Raw genomic sequence first — 15,217 nt, 5'->3', positions numbered from 1 at the left:
TCCTCTCAGTCTTTTGCTGCCTGGAACTGGGGCCTAAAAGTTCCCTAGTAAGAGGAGTGAGGAGAAGTCAGTTTAAAAAAAAAAAAGAAGAAGAAGAAGACTCTAGTGTCTTTGAAAGAGAACAGAGAGACACATCCTGTAGGGAAGGAGTTGGAAGAGGGCTAAGCCTACTGCTGAGAAAAATTTGGGATCTCTCAGTTCTCAAGGCTGACCTGAATCTCAGTTTCCCAGCCTGAGATTTCACCAAAGGAGAGATGGTCAAGCCACCCCCCACCCCTCCCAATTCCTTGAGGTAGACAAGCATGTTTTGTTGGCACCCACAGCCATCTAACCACAGCAGAAGGCTATGCCAACTCCAGGCAGAAAATAGCCCATCAACACAACAGGAGAAAGAGGATCTTCAGTCTACAGCAGCAAGCCTCAAACCTCTTTCGAAGAGTAGTTTTGAGTATTAGGTGAAAGGCCAGGGCTGTTTCCTCTTCTAAGTACCCATACATACAAATTGTAGTGTCAGACTCCCTAAATCCTCTCTGAACCCTCAGGGCCCTGTGGGATGAGAGGAAACCCTGTTCTGAAGCACCATGAACAGAACCCTTGCTCATCGGCCAATGCCCAACCCACAACTGGCAAGCCTAGAGCTTTCTCTCCCAAACTAGACAAAAGCAGACACTGAACCTTTCTCCTATTCTTTTTGAGAGTACCAGCGGGCCCCGAGGTTCACCTGGAGCACACCAGCTGTGTAGAATTCAAGATACAGAGGGTCTGAGACAGTGGCTGGAAAAAGTCCAGCCTATACAGGCCTGCTCCTGCCCAAGACATGTCTGGGAACCAGCTTGGGAGATTACTACCTCCAGTACCAACTAGCAGTGGTCAGGTTAAAGGGACAGAAGCCCACAAAAGAACTGGAGTGGGAACTCTACTAGGAGATGCTGAGTGGCAGGAACCTGCCTGCAAGCAGCCTCAGCAAGAAAGACCAGCTGGCAGCCTCCAAGCCTGAGGTAGTGGGTGTTGGCCAGAGAGGATATAACATGAACCAAAGGCAGAAGATCAGAACCAGAAAATTATATAAAGATGGACCACAATGAACACAGACAAGGAGAGGGAAAAACAATTGGAAAGCAAGGAACAGGGGGCAGCTGGGACTTCGAGGATCCAAAGGAAAGGAGACAGCTAACATCAGCACAGCCAAGAATTGAGACGACACAAAGACACAGAGATAAAGGGGAAAGAGATTCACAGAGAAGGAGGGCCAGGAGAAACCAAGATTGTGACTCCAAATGCGCACATACCGAGAACAAGTAATACACCCGTCTATCTTGCAAGCATTCCTTCTACTTCATACTTCCCCACAGTCCTGGGGGCCTCAGAGTTCCCTCCCTGTATGCTGAGAGAAAGGCAGGCCCTGACCTCCTTCTCTGCCTCCTCCTCCTCCTCCTCCCCCCACTTCAACCCTGGAACACATACGCAGACACCGCCTGTCCAAGTTTCTCAGTCTAGAGCGTGCAGAGCTCCCTGCCCGAGGAAGACTGCTCAGCTGCTGCTTTGGCATAGAATGATGTATCACATTGGCACCCAGGGCTGGTGGTGCCTGCCTTTTATGTATTGCGTTCCATTCAGATGAGGAGTTGAGCCTGTGGGCAGGTATGGTGGCGCAGCCTCACCACGTTTTCGCTTGTTCTCCACCCTCACAGCTCCAGATGACTCTTCAACAGCTCTGCCTTCTGTGGTATTCTCCCAACAGCCACTGGCTTCTCCAGCCCACCTGCTCTGATCCCAGCCCTCCTGTACCCTCATTTTCCACAGGACTCAAGTCCAGTTCAGAGCCACCTTCCAATCCATCCCCTCCTGATAATAGGTATTCATGGCAAGCCAGTTATCCAGTGGGTAAGAGATTCGAGTTTGCTGTACCTTGAACATCTATCATCCTCCCCACACCCCAGTTCCTGGTCCTGAAAGGGGCAGCTTTGAAGGAGGGCCCTGAGTATCTGGAAAGGGGCTGGAGCCCTGGGGAAACTTCTGAAATCTAACTGAATAGCAAGTACAGGAAGGGTGGACCAGCCATCTGACCAGGGCCACCAGGTAGTCAGGGCCAACTGCAACCACTAATGAGCAACTCACCCGGCTCAGCCCCATGCAGCAGCTGCTCTTCTCCAGGTCCAAGGACTCCAGGAGCTCTTCCACTGCCTGAGGAGAGAGGTGACAGTCATCCCACCCCTTCCCATGTACAATGATTCGTCCTTGTCCCCTACCCGTCCCACGAGTCTTTATTATTTTTTAAAAATTATCTCTAAGTAGATGCCATAACCCCTTCTTGTGTCTTCCCTTCTTTTTGACTCCAGGAATCAGGAGTATTTAACTATAAGAGGAACAGACTACCTTGCTGGGGAGCAAAATGAGTGAAATTGTGAAGAGCTCAGAGGCAGGCATCTAAGTCAGACAGAGCATGTACAAGGAAGTGGAACTGGGGCTCAAACAGTAGAGCACTAGCCTTGAGTGATAAAACTAAGGGACAACACCCAGGCTCTCTGTTCAAGCCCCAGTTATCAGCGAAGAATAAAAGAAACCTAAAACTAAAATCAGAGCATTGGTGACATCTTGGAGTACAGAATTTAGACACAAGAATCAGCTAGACAAAAGAGGAACAGTGGCGATTCAGGCAGTGAGATCAATAGGTGCAAAACGCCTGGGGCCCAGGAGAGCAAAGTACATGGAGGGACCCTCAAGTGTTCCACAATGACTGGAGTGAAGTGGCAAGGGGGGTGCAACAGAAGAGGGAGAAGCCAATGTATATGGAGTCCTGTAGGGTTCTCTCCGGGAGGAACCCAACCACACTTGAATTTGTAGAGGTCACTTCTCAAAACTAAGGAAAGCAAGAGAAAGAGCAGATGTGGGAGACCGTGTTTGGTTTAACCATGCTGGGTTGGATGCACAGAAGAATACAGATGGACAAGTCTGGAAGGCAGCTAGATAGAAGTGCATGCCTGGAGCTCAGGACAGGCCTTGGCTCAGGCATTGATCTGAGAGTCAATATATATGTGGTAATTGAAGTGATGAGTGGGAGTGAGACCCAAGCAGAAGGAGTAGAATAGAAAATAGAGCCAATGGGCAAGTGTTGAAGAGAGAGACCCTAACTAAAGAGATGAGGGGAAGCAAAGGTGTTCCGAGAGAGAACAGAGACAAGCGGAATCAGGAGCGATAGTAAAGAACAGCAGGGACTGTTGCAGAAATAAGGAAGCCATCAGGGGGGTGGGGGGGGGAGGGAAACGGGTACCAAGACATGTGAAAGGGTATCAATGTATGTGAATTAATGCACCTTCTATCTGGCAAATATCATGTAACCCTTTTACTAATTACAATTTAAAAAATGCAAAAAAAATACAAAAAAAAAAAATAAGGAAGCCATCAGCAAAGTCACATGTTGCCTAGCATTCAAGGAACAGAAGAACAGACAAGTGCTCATTAGGTCTGGTAACACAAAGAGAATGGGAAGCCCCGTCCCAGGGTGGCAGAGTGGGAATGAGGCAGCTGAAACTGGAGCATGAACAGCAGCAGAAGGGATGCTCAGGAGAGAAGCATTGGTGATGGTCTAGGGCAGGAGACTGGCATCAGAGGCTACATGGAAGGCTCCTTCCCAACTGCACATCTGTGAAAACATTTTCCATGGAAAGAAGGGAAGCAGGGGAAGCTAAATAACAAGAGAGGTCGAGTTAGCATGGCTGGAACAGTCTCTGGGAAAGCAGCAGGGATGGATCCCAAGGCATAGAAGAAGGAAAGAATGAGGGATACCGCTCCTGCTGAGACAGGAAGGGTAGGGGAGAAGGAGGCAGAAGAACAGTTCACTGGGGGTGGTGGCTCACGCCTGTAATCCTAGCTACTCAGGAGGCTGAGATCTAAGGATCACGGTTCAAAGCCAGCCTGGGCACTAAGGACCATGAGACTCTTATCTCCAATTATCCTCTAGAAAACCAGAAGTATCCCTGTGGCTCAGGGGTAGGACAGTAGCCTGGAGCAAAAGAGACAGTGCCCAGGCCCAGAGTTCAAGTCCCACAATGGATTTAAAAAAAAAGTTCAAAGATGGCAAAAGAGGTTGGATCCTTGATTTTATTAGAGTTTTGGGGGAAAGGTCATTTGCTGGGAAGATGACCTGGGAAGGTTCAGTGGGGAGATTTGTGGAGAAGGAAATTGGGTTCAGAGTCTGATAAGGATAGGGCTTGTTTACTTACTGGGCCATCTCTGGGGCTAATCTAAGTTTAAGGACCTTGAACTTGTAGGAATTCAAGTCCACAAAGTTGTATGATTTTTCTCCTATAGTCCTTCGAAGTCCAAAATAAAGAGTGTAGCCACTGCAGGGCATTGTGGCTCACGCCTGTAATTCTAGCTACTAAAGAGGCTGAGATCTGAGGATCAAGGTTCAAAGCCAGTCCAGGTACAAAAGGACCTGAGACTTATCTCCAATTAACCTCTAGAAAATGAGAAGTGGGGCTTGGCTCAAGGGTAGGGTGGTAGCCTTGAGCTAAAGAGTTCAGGGATAACGCCCAGGCTGAGTTCAAGCCCTGTGAGACACACACACACACACACACACACACACACACACACACACACACACACACAAAGAATGTAGCCACTTAATTCCTTCAGAGTAGAGGTTTGGCAAGGCAGGTGCTAAGGGAGGCTCAGAGAAAGAAGGAAAGCAGGGGTGAAGGAGACAGAGTGACTGGCAGGCTGAATGGAAAAGGAAGTGAAGTCAGAAAAAAATTGTAGAAAAGTGAGATCAGGAAAAGAGAAGTCTTCATGCTGGCTCTGAGGAGCAAGTATCCTGAGGGGTTACAAGATGGATGCTACGGTCAGAGAAAGGCATGTGAGGACTGAAAGATTTTGGACACAAAACATTTGTAGGGATCCACAGGGCAACACTCGTGTAGCCAAGAGTGGGAGGCTGGAATGAAGGGATGAGGTGGGGTCTGAGGTGGGTCATTTGCATCTACCATAAGGTTTCCCAGGGTTTGGCAGGTGTGAGAATGGAGAGCTCTTTAGGGCCTCCATAAAGGTGGGTCTGTGATGTGGGCAGTGGGAGAAGGCACATGGTTAAGGCTGAGTGACAGTGTGGGGTTTCCCCGCCAGACCATCCTCTCCATTTAGGTCAGAGATACTGAAGAGTCTAGCGGAGGCCTTATGCCAGCAACAGAGAAGGAAGGTTTCTTTGTCCATGGAGCCCTTTGGCCCCTGGAGGAGCTGCCTCTGGGCAGGGGGCGAGGTGGGGCAGGGTGTGGGGGAGAGTCAAGATGGCAGCCTAGAATCACAGAGAGACATTGATTCTCCAGTGAATTCACCATCTTAGGCTGGTGAGAGGCCTATCCACCTCCTTATCCCCGCCCCTGGCACCAAGGAGGGGTTATATTTTCAGCCTGCCTCCTAGAGATGCTGGCCTCACGCCTGGGCAGCTTCCTCCTACAGTAACCACAACCTGTCACAGAGGCCAAAGCTGAGGGGCCCAGGTGCCATCAGTGAGGCATCCAAAACAACCCACCCTCATCAAACACCTGGGAGGCCCTGTCCCTGCTTACTCTTGGATAGTGTCTAGCTCACTCAGAGAAGATATGCTCAGCTCCAGCTTGCAAAGACAGTATGGCTCTTCTCCAGTTCCTCTAGTCCATGACCTGGGCTGCCTTTACCCCGCTGTCACAGTGTGATATCCCTGTCCTAGACCTGCTTGGCTGACAGCAGGGCCCTCACAGCAAGGACCAGCCTACTGTCTCTCTTGCCAAGCAAGTGTTTGGTTTTTTTCACTCAAGGCTAGTGTTCTCTCACTTGAGCCACACCTCTACTTCCAGATTTTTGCTGGTTATTTGGAGATAATAATCTCACAGACTTTCCTGCCCAGGCTGGCTTCTAGCTGTGACCCTCAGATCTCAGGCTCCTGGGTAGCTAGGATTACAGGTATGAGCCACCAGGGCCTGGCTCCAGCCTGTCTCGAGGGGAGGAAGGGCAGATGGGTTTAGGGAAGGCAGCTGCTCGTGGAGTTCTCAGTAAGGGTGAATGGGCCGCAGGGAGCCTGGGGACCCAGACCTACCCGCTTTTCATCCACCACGATGTAGTTGCGCCCATGTTTCTTGGTCAGGTGTGGGGCCAGGACGTCGAAGCGGCGGCGGAACTCAGAAAACACCATGTGGTCAGGGTAACCTGGAGAGAGAGAGTGGCCCAGTGCTTGGTCCATCAGCCCTTCACCTGCTCCCAGCAGGCCTCAAAAGCCAGTAGTGCCCAGATGGAGAGTTATGAACGTGATGGACTGCAGGGTAAGTAGCTTGTGGTTGGGGCAGAAAGGACAGAGGAAAGTGAAGATGTCTTCAGGACCATAAGCTGTTCCACAGCAGGGCAGGAAGGTTACAAGGGGAGCAGGCTCCTCTAAAGGGAAATGAGCAACCACTCAATGACGTGTGCAAATGACCCCAGAAAGAAGGTTAGGAGGTCGGGAACCACCGGGATGCTTTCTAGCATTCAAGTCTATGACTACGCTAATGCAGAAATCAAAGTCTGGAAGATCTAATAAGAAAAACAGGGGAACTTCAATCATAGCCAAAAAAAAGAGGGTAAGGGCTGGCCTTGGATCCAGACCCTGCCTCTCATCATCATATGGCCTTGGCCAATCAGCCAGAGCCTTAAGGTTTTTGTTTTGTTTCGCAGCATTAGGATTTGAACTTAGGGCTAGTCTCTACCCCTGGAGCCGTACCCTCATCACTTCTGCCTTTAGTTCGTTTTTAGATGAGGTTCTGTGCTTTTGTCCAAGCTGGCTTCAGATTGTGATCTTCCTACCTCTGCATTCCAAGTAGCTGGGATTAAAAGCCCTTAGCTTCACTTTCTTCACCTTAATTATTAATTATTGGTTCTGGAGATGAAACTGAGGGCTTCATACTTGCTAAACAGACATGCTCCACTGAGTCACAAGCCCAGCCCTATTTTCACCTTCAAGCAGAGGCCCAGGCACTTATTCCACATGGTAGTCATGGAGACTCAGGGAGAAGATATGCAGAAAGTGCAGCTTGACTCACTTGGTGGGCAGTCTATAAAATCCTTTCCAGTCCACTGTCTCCTGAAGCAGAATTTCCAGAAAGGGCTGACCTTGAGTTTTACACCAAATGACTGAGGAAAAAAAAAGTCCTTAGCAAATTCTCTTTCCTTAAAGAATTTCTGAGTTTGAGGCCAAGGGAAGGGTGAGATAGTTTCTTGCTTGGAGCAAGGTCAAAGCAGTGGCCAGCAGGAGGTGACCCCAAGACACTCTGATCTTACCAGAGTCCATGTTGGAGAGTCCCAAGTGCCATTCCTATAGGGTCACAGAATCTCAAAGCAGAGAGGGGTCTAGAAGAGATCTACCTCATCTGTCATGCAGGGACACTGGAGCCTAGAAAAGGGATGGACAGGCTTGCCTGAGGTCACATAGGCTACAGCTGAGGCAGAGCTGAACCTCACACCTGGCCTGCTGATAGCCAGCCTGGGGATTGCACTACCACACAGGCTAGCCAGCTCTGGGAAACCCTCCAACTGGGCGATGAGGCTGATGCATGTGCCTGATAATTGAAACAGGAGGCGGGGGCCGCTGAGGGGCCAAGACAAAGTGAGCTATTGATTGTATCTGAATTGCAATTAAATTGATGGTCCAGGATAGCAGGTCTGGATGCCTGGCATCTTAATTAATCATCAGCGCTATCGATGGTGGCTGGGGGTGGGGGAGACCGGGCCCGCTGCTGCTGGCCTCATCGATCTGCTTGTTTGAGTAAAGCACATTGATTTTGGTTCAGAGCGGTAACAATCTGGTTTTGAAATAATAAACACCAACTCCATATCAAGACGTGGGGACAGATCAATGATTTATTTAGAGCAGGGCAGAGAGCCTGTTTCCTGGCTTTGGCTGCTAAGGAAAAGTGACGATGCCCATGGGGTTATCTCAAGGGTCCTGGCCGTGGAATGGGATGGGACCCTGCCTGCTCTTCATGCTAAGTGGAATAAAAGCAGAACCCTGGAAACCCCTAACTTGGGGCAAATAAAACCCTTCTAGAGCCAGTCTGCTTGAGTAGAAACCAGCTCTGCTACTTAAGGCACACAAAATAATCTCTCTGTGCCTCAGTCTCCTTACTTGGAGATGAGTAGTTTCTACCTCATGAGGTGGTAGAAGAGTTGAGAACAGCACCTAATGAGCTGTAAAGTCTCTGAGGATGGGAAGCACCAGCATCTCTGGTCACCTCTTCTAGCTGGGTCCATAAAAATGTCTGTCTGACCTTTCCTGGGAATCTTAAGTACTTCAGAGAGATTTAACACCCTGTATCCCCCTGGGCAGATGGAACTGAAAGGGCACTGAGTCTGCTGTCACGGGTAGTCGATCTGTCCATACTAGGGGTGAGGGACTTGGGGGAGATGTGTGAACAAATGATGACACGTAGGGCGGGAGGAGAGGGAAGGGGGATGAAGAGAATTTGAATGAGGAAGGGAGAGGAAGAAGAGAGAGGCCACAGACTGGAGAGAAACAGAGCCGGGCACCTGTGGCTCATGCCTGTAATCCTAGCTACTCAGAAGGCTGAGAGGTCTGAAGAGCATGGTTCAAAGCCAGCTTAGGCAGGAAAATTCACGAGATTCTTATCTCAAATTAGCCACCACAAAATGGGAAGTGGCGCAATGGCTCAAAGTGGTGCAGCATTAGCTTTGCACAGAAAAAGCTCAAGGACAGTACGCAGGCCCTGAGTTCAAGCCCCATGATGGAAGGGAGGGAAAGAGAGAGGAGTTGGACTGGAAGAGAAGAGGAGAGACCCTATAGGAAGCACCAGGGGAGAGAAAAGCATGAGGAAAGAGCCAATCCCAAGACAGGAAGGAAACAGCAGCTTCCAGCCTAATAGGTTCCATATGGGAGGCTGGGTGGGGCCAGCTTTGGGAAAAGAGTGCTAGGGGTTGAGGGATCTCACCTTGGCGGTACATGCGCATTGCATCGAGCACTCGGGAGCCCCGGAGCTGGGCACGGAGTAGGGGCACATCCAGTTGCAGGAGCCCAGCCTCGCAGGGGTCTCCTGGGGGCAGGTCTAGCTCGCTGCTGCTGCTTACTCGGCGTGAGGAGGCAGATCGAGGTTCCCCAGCCCAGCCCTCAGCCACAGGCAGGAAGCAGTGTACGAAGTGCATCTTGGACCTCTTGATGGTGTCAATAAGGGCGTCCTGCCAAAGGGGAAGGGAGTACCCCTCAGTGAGCTCTGATGGCCCCAGAGTTGACCAGGCTCAGCATGTCTGGGCCTGTGGTAGGCCACCTGCTAAAACCATGAAGAGTAGCACTGCTGTCTCCAGTCCCCGACATGCTGAGCCTGGTCAACTCTGCCCTCCCCAGGCCTGGCTGGGCACCCCCGGGCAACTCCATCAGTAACAGGCAAGGCAGGTGGTTGGCACTGGGTAGGCGCTCCATGGCCTGGGTTGCATCCAGAGTATCAGGACCTGGAGCCTGGATGGACACTCACCACCTGCAGCTTAATCTGGATGCACAAGGACTTCTTCTTAACGGCTGCCATGCCTGTAGTGAAGGTCTTCCTCATGCTGGTGGCCCGGCGCAGTGCCAGCTGTGAGCCGCCCTCTAGGCCCGCGACAGAGCCCGAGAGTACTGTGGCACTGCCTGCCCGGCCCAGAAACAGGTTGCTGATGATCTTTCTGTCGGAGCAAGGAGGACAGGAAGAGAGGAGTCACACCGGTGAGACGGAGAAGGGTACTCGTCTTACTTGGCTTTTCCACTCAATACTTGAACCACAGCTCCACTTCCAGCTTTATGCTGGTGAACTGGAAATAGGAATCTCAGAGACTTTTCTACCCTGGCTAGCATTGAACTGACAGCCTCAAACCTCAGACCTCGTGAGTAGCTGGATTACAGGTGTAAGTTATGGGTGCAGGACTTGACTATGAGGTTTCTGAAGCTCTTTCTGCCTTCTCCAAAGCATGAGGTTGGTAACTGAGTTGAAAAATAGTTGCCTCCAACCATGTCTGTCTCCCACCTATATTCCCAGAGGCCAAACTAGTGCCCTCACAGCCAGATGGGCTTGGCCATTACTGCTCAGCGACTGGAGGCTATCTGCTTTGCTGATAAGAATCTCAGGGACACCTCCAGAGGAAGAAAGTGCAGAGAACAATTGTGGGGAGGAGACTTGAGAGTGATCCTTACTTTTGGGAATCCTGCAGGAGCCGAGAGGCGTTCTGGGTGGCTGGATTCTGCTTGGTGTAGCTCAGCCAGCCAGCCATGTTATACTCCACCCAGTTGGTGCCATGGCTGTGGCCCAGGAGAAAATGGTGTGGTTTGCTGCTGCGTAGAAGAGGGCTTTGGCCTGGAGTGGAGAGGGGTAAAGCAAGTTTCCAAAAGTCAGGGCACAAAGATTAGAGATTCAATGAGGCCCCCACAGAGTACCTCTTGGATCTGCACAGCCAGGTGTTCTGGTGAGGGAGGAGAGGCGCTACCTTTTTTGTCATCTTCCTGAGGACCATAATAGGAGAAAAGGCGCTCCAGGAGGGTGTCTTCTGTGGCCCCTGGCACCAGTGACTCCTCTTCCAGCAGCCACAGCAGGCCCCTTGCCTCATCTGCACGAGCCAGTGAGCGGACCTGTAGAGGGTAGAAATACTGCCTTGCCACTTGGAGCTATACACCATAAACACACACGTGCACCCAAAACAATGCCCCACTGCTGCTCGCTGCTGCCACCTTGTGGAGGAAGTAGACAATGAGCCGGAAAGAGGCCCACAGAGAATTCAGAGAGCCCACAGCAATTCATTTCTGGGACTGAAGTCCAAGGACAGCAAAGACTGAGCAATTCCAGCGACTCTACGCCCATCCTCTCTCTGTGTCACAGGTACCAGGAACTTTTAGGAGCCCCATATTCACTGCCTGACATGAGCAAAGGATAAAAGCTGCAAGGCCCTGGGCTCTGTATGTGGCAGGCCCAAAGAAAGCTCTCAATTAATCGTGGTTGAATCTCCATAGGGAGAACCCAGAGAATGCTCAGATTCCCACAGGTACCCTGAAGGGCACAAACACAAGGGCCAGAACTAGAAACGCATGACCACATGGAGGTAGCAGCCAACAGTGGAGACTGGGGCAAGCTAGAGGAAGCAAGTGCCAATGAACTATAGCCAACTACTGTCCTAGGAGAACACAGACCTAGTGTTGGTAGACCCTTTGGTTTTTCAAGAGAGGTGAAATTCTATTTCCTTATACCCCATAAAGACTAAGATGTAGCCATATCTGTCCTGAAAGTGCCTTCCCTATTCAATTTTCATGTCTTCTTTGGGCAAAAAAGAAAATGCCCAAACCCCTTATATGGCTTAGCCTTTAGGTATTAAGGAACAAGAAGATGAAAAAAGTACCATTTCTCTGCTCTCTGACCCCAACCACCTCCATCTCCTTCCCTCAGCTGCCCATGGTGTGGGCATGAGCACCAGAAGAAAGCAGGGGTGGTGGGTACGTTTAGCAGCTGGAGGTGAATGGAAGGAAGGATAAGGAAACCACTAAGTGGTACCTGATGCCAAGTCCCATCAAATAGTGCGCACCAAAGGGAAAGGATGTTGGGGCCCCAGCCCAACACACACCGGACCTTCTACTGCTCATGAGACACGTGGATGAACACATCTCCTGAGAATGGCAAGGGCTTTGGAAGGAGGCAACCATGGAAGCCCAGGTGTCAGGAAAAGGAAATCCACCTTCTCTGGGGAGATGCAGAACTGGAGCACTCCCTGCTTTTATCTCCGGAGAGATACTCACTCTCATCAGTCCCCACTACTCCTGCTGGCCCAGCAGAGCCTTGTTGCAATGAAGACCAAGAGCCAGACAGGTCCAAAACAGTGTTGAAAGCTCAGTAGTGCTGCAAAAAGTATCATTTGTCTTAAAGCATTGGGTCTAAAGTCCTGGGATTGAAGTAGTCACCAAATGCCAAGTGTTCAACAGGCACTAAGGTGGGTGTGCAAGATGGCTAGTCCAAAGAGAGATGGAGCGTTCTTCCTCTCGGTGGAGGGGTGAAGTCTCGCATCCATGCCTGCCCTCTTACAGGGTACTTTAAGCCTGATACTCTTTTTCTGTTTCAGCAGGATGCTGTCCTCCTTAATAGGCTACCTCAGTCCTCTTCCTGGGGACAATGAGAGGGAATGAATGACTATGTCCCCTGGGCCCAGATCCTCAACCCCAAGCAGCGGACACCAGGGCTCTGAGAAAACACACTGATGGTTTAGCCAGCCATAGGGTCAAGCCCGAACCTCAACTGGTTTAAAAAAAAAAAAAAATGGGACATAGGTGGGACATCCTCCTGCCTGGCTGTCTGGAACACTGGCACACTGTGTCAGTCATAAGGCCACCTTCCTGGCCAGTCTGAGTGCTGAGGGCCAGGGCTTCGTAGTAGTATGCTACATGGTGTCCAGGCCTGACCGTGGGGCCCTCCTTTGGCTCACAGGGGCAGTCCTAGCAGTACCAAGACTCTGTCAGAGGCAGAGGTATAGAAGAATATAACAAGGCTAGCCCAGACCTCCGCCACATTCCTACCAGGGACTGGTGGGAGGCCTGGTCCACGGCAGCTACCGAGTCATCTGTGGCTGGCTCCAGGTCATCAAATGCCAGCTCAATGTTCTCCTAAGAAGGAAAGGAGAGGGTTACTGAGCATGGGAAGATGTATGGGTACAGCCCTTTCAGCAGGCCAGGAAGAGCCTTCTGGGGACAGCAAATCTAACCTCCTGTCCCATGCAAGGACTCCCTTCAAAGAGCAAAGAGCCCTTGCTCTCCACCTCTCAAGGTATCCCACTATTTATGGACAGCTAAAATCCTCATAACCTCTTTTTACAGTAACCCAACGGCATCTTCTGTTATTTGCATAGGTTGCATTAGGTTGGAACACGGGAAGAAAACTGGCATGTTCCTCCAAGTCTTTTCTCATCCCAGATAAACACTCTCCTTGGTGCATTTCAGGTGAGAAAGGACTTCTAGATCTTTTGCCACCTGGGATGCATTTTCAGGGAGAGGCTCTAAATAATCAACCACTAACCAACCATCAGGAAGAAGGAACTCTAGAGGAGGGAGTCTGGGTCCAGATATACATGAAAGCATGAACTGAGCCTTGGGCATTCACAGAGCTTAGAAGGGTGCTGACAGAAGGCATGGAGGGGCTTCCAGGGACCCTGAATATGACTTCAGCTTGTGGAGAGCAATTTCTTTTTGTTGTTGTTGGTGGTGGCCATAGGGCTTGAACTTGGGGCTTGGGCACTGTCCCTGAGTTCTTTTGCTCAAGACCAGCGCTCTACCACTTTTCAGCCACAGCTCCACTTTCTGTTTTCTAGTGGTTAATTGGAGACAAGAGTCTCATGGACTTTTCTGTTTGGGCTTGCTTTGAGCCATGATCCTCAGATCTCAGATTACAGGCAGGAGCCACCAGCGCTTAGCTAAGAGCAAATTCTTGGTAAAATAAGAATATAACCAAGGGCAGGACAAGATTACCACTCTAGAAAGTAGGGCAGGGCAGAAACTAAGAGGAAGTAGAGAGAGAGGAAGGATCAGTCAGCAGGAAAGATGTCACCTTCCCACATCCATGGAAGCCCCTCTAAGAAGTCCTTGAAAGTGAGGCAGGGGTGGGGCCCAAGCAGGGTCCAGATGGAAGCTACCTCCTTGTATCTTTCCAACTCCTGCACGAAAGTGCGTTCATGGAAGAGCCTCTGCAGCCGGTCCTGAGCGTAGTTATGGCATAGCTCCTCAAAGGAGGCTCCACGGGTTGCCCCTCCCTGCTCAGGGTTCTGGAAGCCAGGAGTGTCCACAATCATCATGGAGCAGAGCGAGTGCTGGCTGGACTTGAGAGCCCTTCACAGGGAGAGCCAGGGTCAGAGCTGGCCAGGGCTCTACCACAGAGTGGATCCCCTTGGTCAGGCTCTGGTATACCAGCAAATCCCCATCCCTGCCCACGTGCTGCCCCAGTGAGAAGAGAGTCACCTGGCTCAAGGCACAGAGATAGTGAGCCCTCTGCTGGTGGAGGATTGCCCTGCCTTAGCCAAGGGGCACAAAGATGTTAACCTGCCTTTGCCAAAGCAGGAAGTGGGGAGAACCTGGGCTCTGCTTGACACTCACCTATTCACCAAGGAGATGAGAAGGGTAAAAAGCTCACTGTAGAGGCCAGACGCCATGCCCTCTAGGCACTCGAGAGCACTCAGTTTGGGCCCTGTGGGAAAAGAGGATCAGCTCTAGTTCCTATCTCCTGGGCCACCCCACCTCCTTGAAACTGTCCCCACGTATTTAGTCAGGAAAGGGTCCTGGGACTGGGCCCGCCCACCGATGCTCCCATGGGAGGTCTCCAAAAACCACCCACCAACCAAAGGGACTGTAATGGGAGTGGGGAGAGAAATACCTGTGCCTTCTCCCAGGCTGCTCTCCTCAGGGCCCTGACGGAAGGAGGTGGAGCGCTGCAGGGTGCCACCCTTGAGCTGGTGTTTGAAGATGGCCGAGGACAGCTCCTCCAGGCTGCAGCCCAGCAAATACGCCGCTTTCTGGGCCCACTCATGGCGAGCAAACTGCTTACGCCCAGCTGTGGGGTGGAAAAAAGGATCTGGCATCTTGGGTTTTTCTCCTTAGGCCGACTGACCATCACTGTGCCTATTGACTCCCAAACCCCCACAGGACTGGGAGAAGGTATCTTCTGGAGGCAAAGACCAGCCTTGATGACACCACATGGGCTTCATGAGAACAGGGACAGCCTTGGTATAAAGAATAAAAGAAGCAATTCCATAGCTGCCACCAGAGGGCACCCAGTCTGCTGCAAAACTCCCTCTGTCCAAGGACACCCAACATGGGCTGGGAAAGGACAAGGTCATAGGAGAAGTGGGCTCACTCAGGAAGAGGGCAGGAACCACGAGAGCCTATGAAGGACTCAGCACAAGAGAGTGGCCTTGCCTGCCCCTTCCCTAGATGCATTAGGACCCCCCTCTCTCCCTCCTCTTGCCCCAGGCGAGACCACAGACACCACATCTCAACAGTGGGGAGGCAACAAAGCCGCAGGGGAAAAGGAATAGCCCACACAGACATATGTGCCTCAGCCAACAGGAGTCTAATCACAGCAATTAAGGAAAGCTAACAAGAAACAAGGTTTTACCTTCAGCAGCTTCTGTAAGGCAAAGGACCAGCATGCAGCATGCAAAGAAAAACAGTGTGTTAGCAAACAGTCATCAACTGAGCCTGCCAGGCCCTCAG

General features: G+C 51.0%; 1 protein-coding gene across 8 annotated transcripts in view; it reads right to left on the bottom strand.

Annotated features, from left to right (window-relative positions):
• The window catches only part of Myo18a (myosin XVIIIA), a 102,801-nt gene that overhangs the window by 24,977 nt on the left and 62,607 nt on the right, over positions 1–15,217 (bottom strand). For all 8 annotated transcript variants that reach the window (XM_090350553.1, XM_090350552.1, XM_090350554.1 and 5 more), the window contains 10 exons: positions 14,379–14,555; positions 14,102–14,192; positions 13,645–13,837; positions 12,536–12,622; positions 10,468–10,609; positions 10,178–10,337; positions 9,486–9,672; positions 8,949–9,192; positions 6,071–6,180; positions 2,119–2,184 (listed from right to left, as the gene is read on the bottom strand). In XM_090350553.1, the coding sequence (XP_090206679.1) occupies positions 2,119–2,184; positions 6,071–6,180; positions 8,949–9,192; positions 9,486–9,672; positions 10,178–10,337; positions 10,468–10,609; positions 12,536–12,622; positions 13,645–13,837; positions 14,102–14,192; positions 14,379–14,555 (1,457 nt within the window). The remainder of the gene's footprint in view (positions 1–2,118; positions 2,185–6,070; positions 6,181–8,948; positions 9,193–9,485; positions 9,673–10,177; positions 10,338–10,467; positions 10,610–12,535; positions 12,623–13,644; positions 13,838–14,101; positions 14,193–14,378; positions 14,556–15,217) is intronic.

This window comes from Megascapheus bottae, chromosome 17 (genome assembly GCF_031878675.1).
Source record: "Megascapheus bottae isolate mThoBot1 chromosome 17, mThoBot2.hap1, whole genome shotgun sequence".
In the NCBI taxonomy this organism is placed as follows: Eukaryota; Metazoa; Chordata; class Mammalia; order Rodentia; family Geomyidae; genus Megascapheus; species Megascapheus bottae.
Note: the sequence above shows the minus strand (reverse complement) of the source record. Positions and strands in the feature narration are given on the sequence as shown.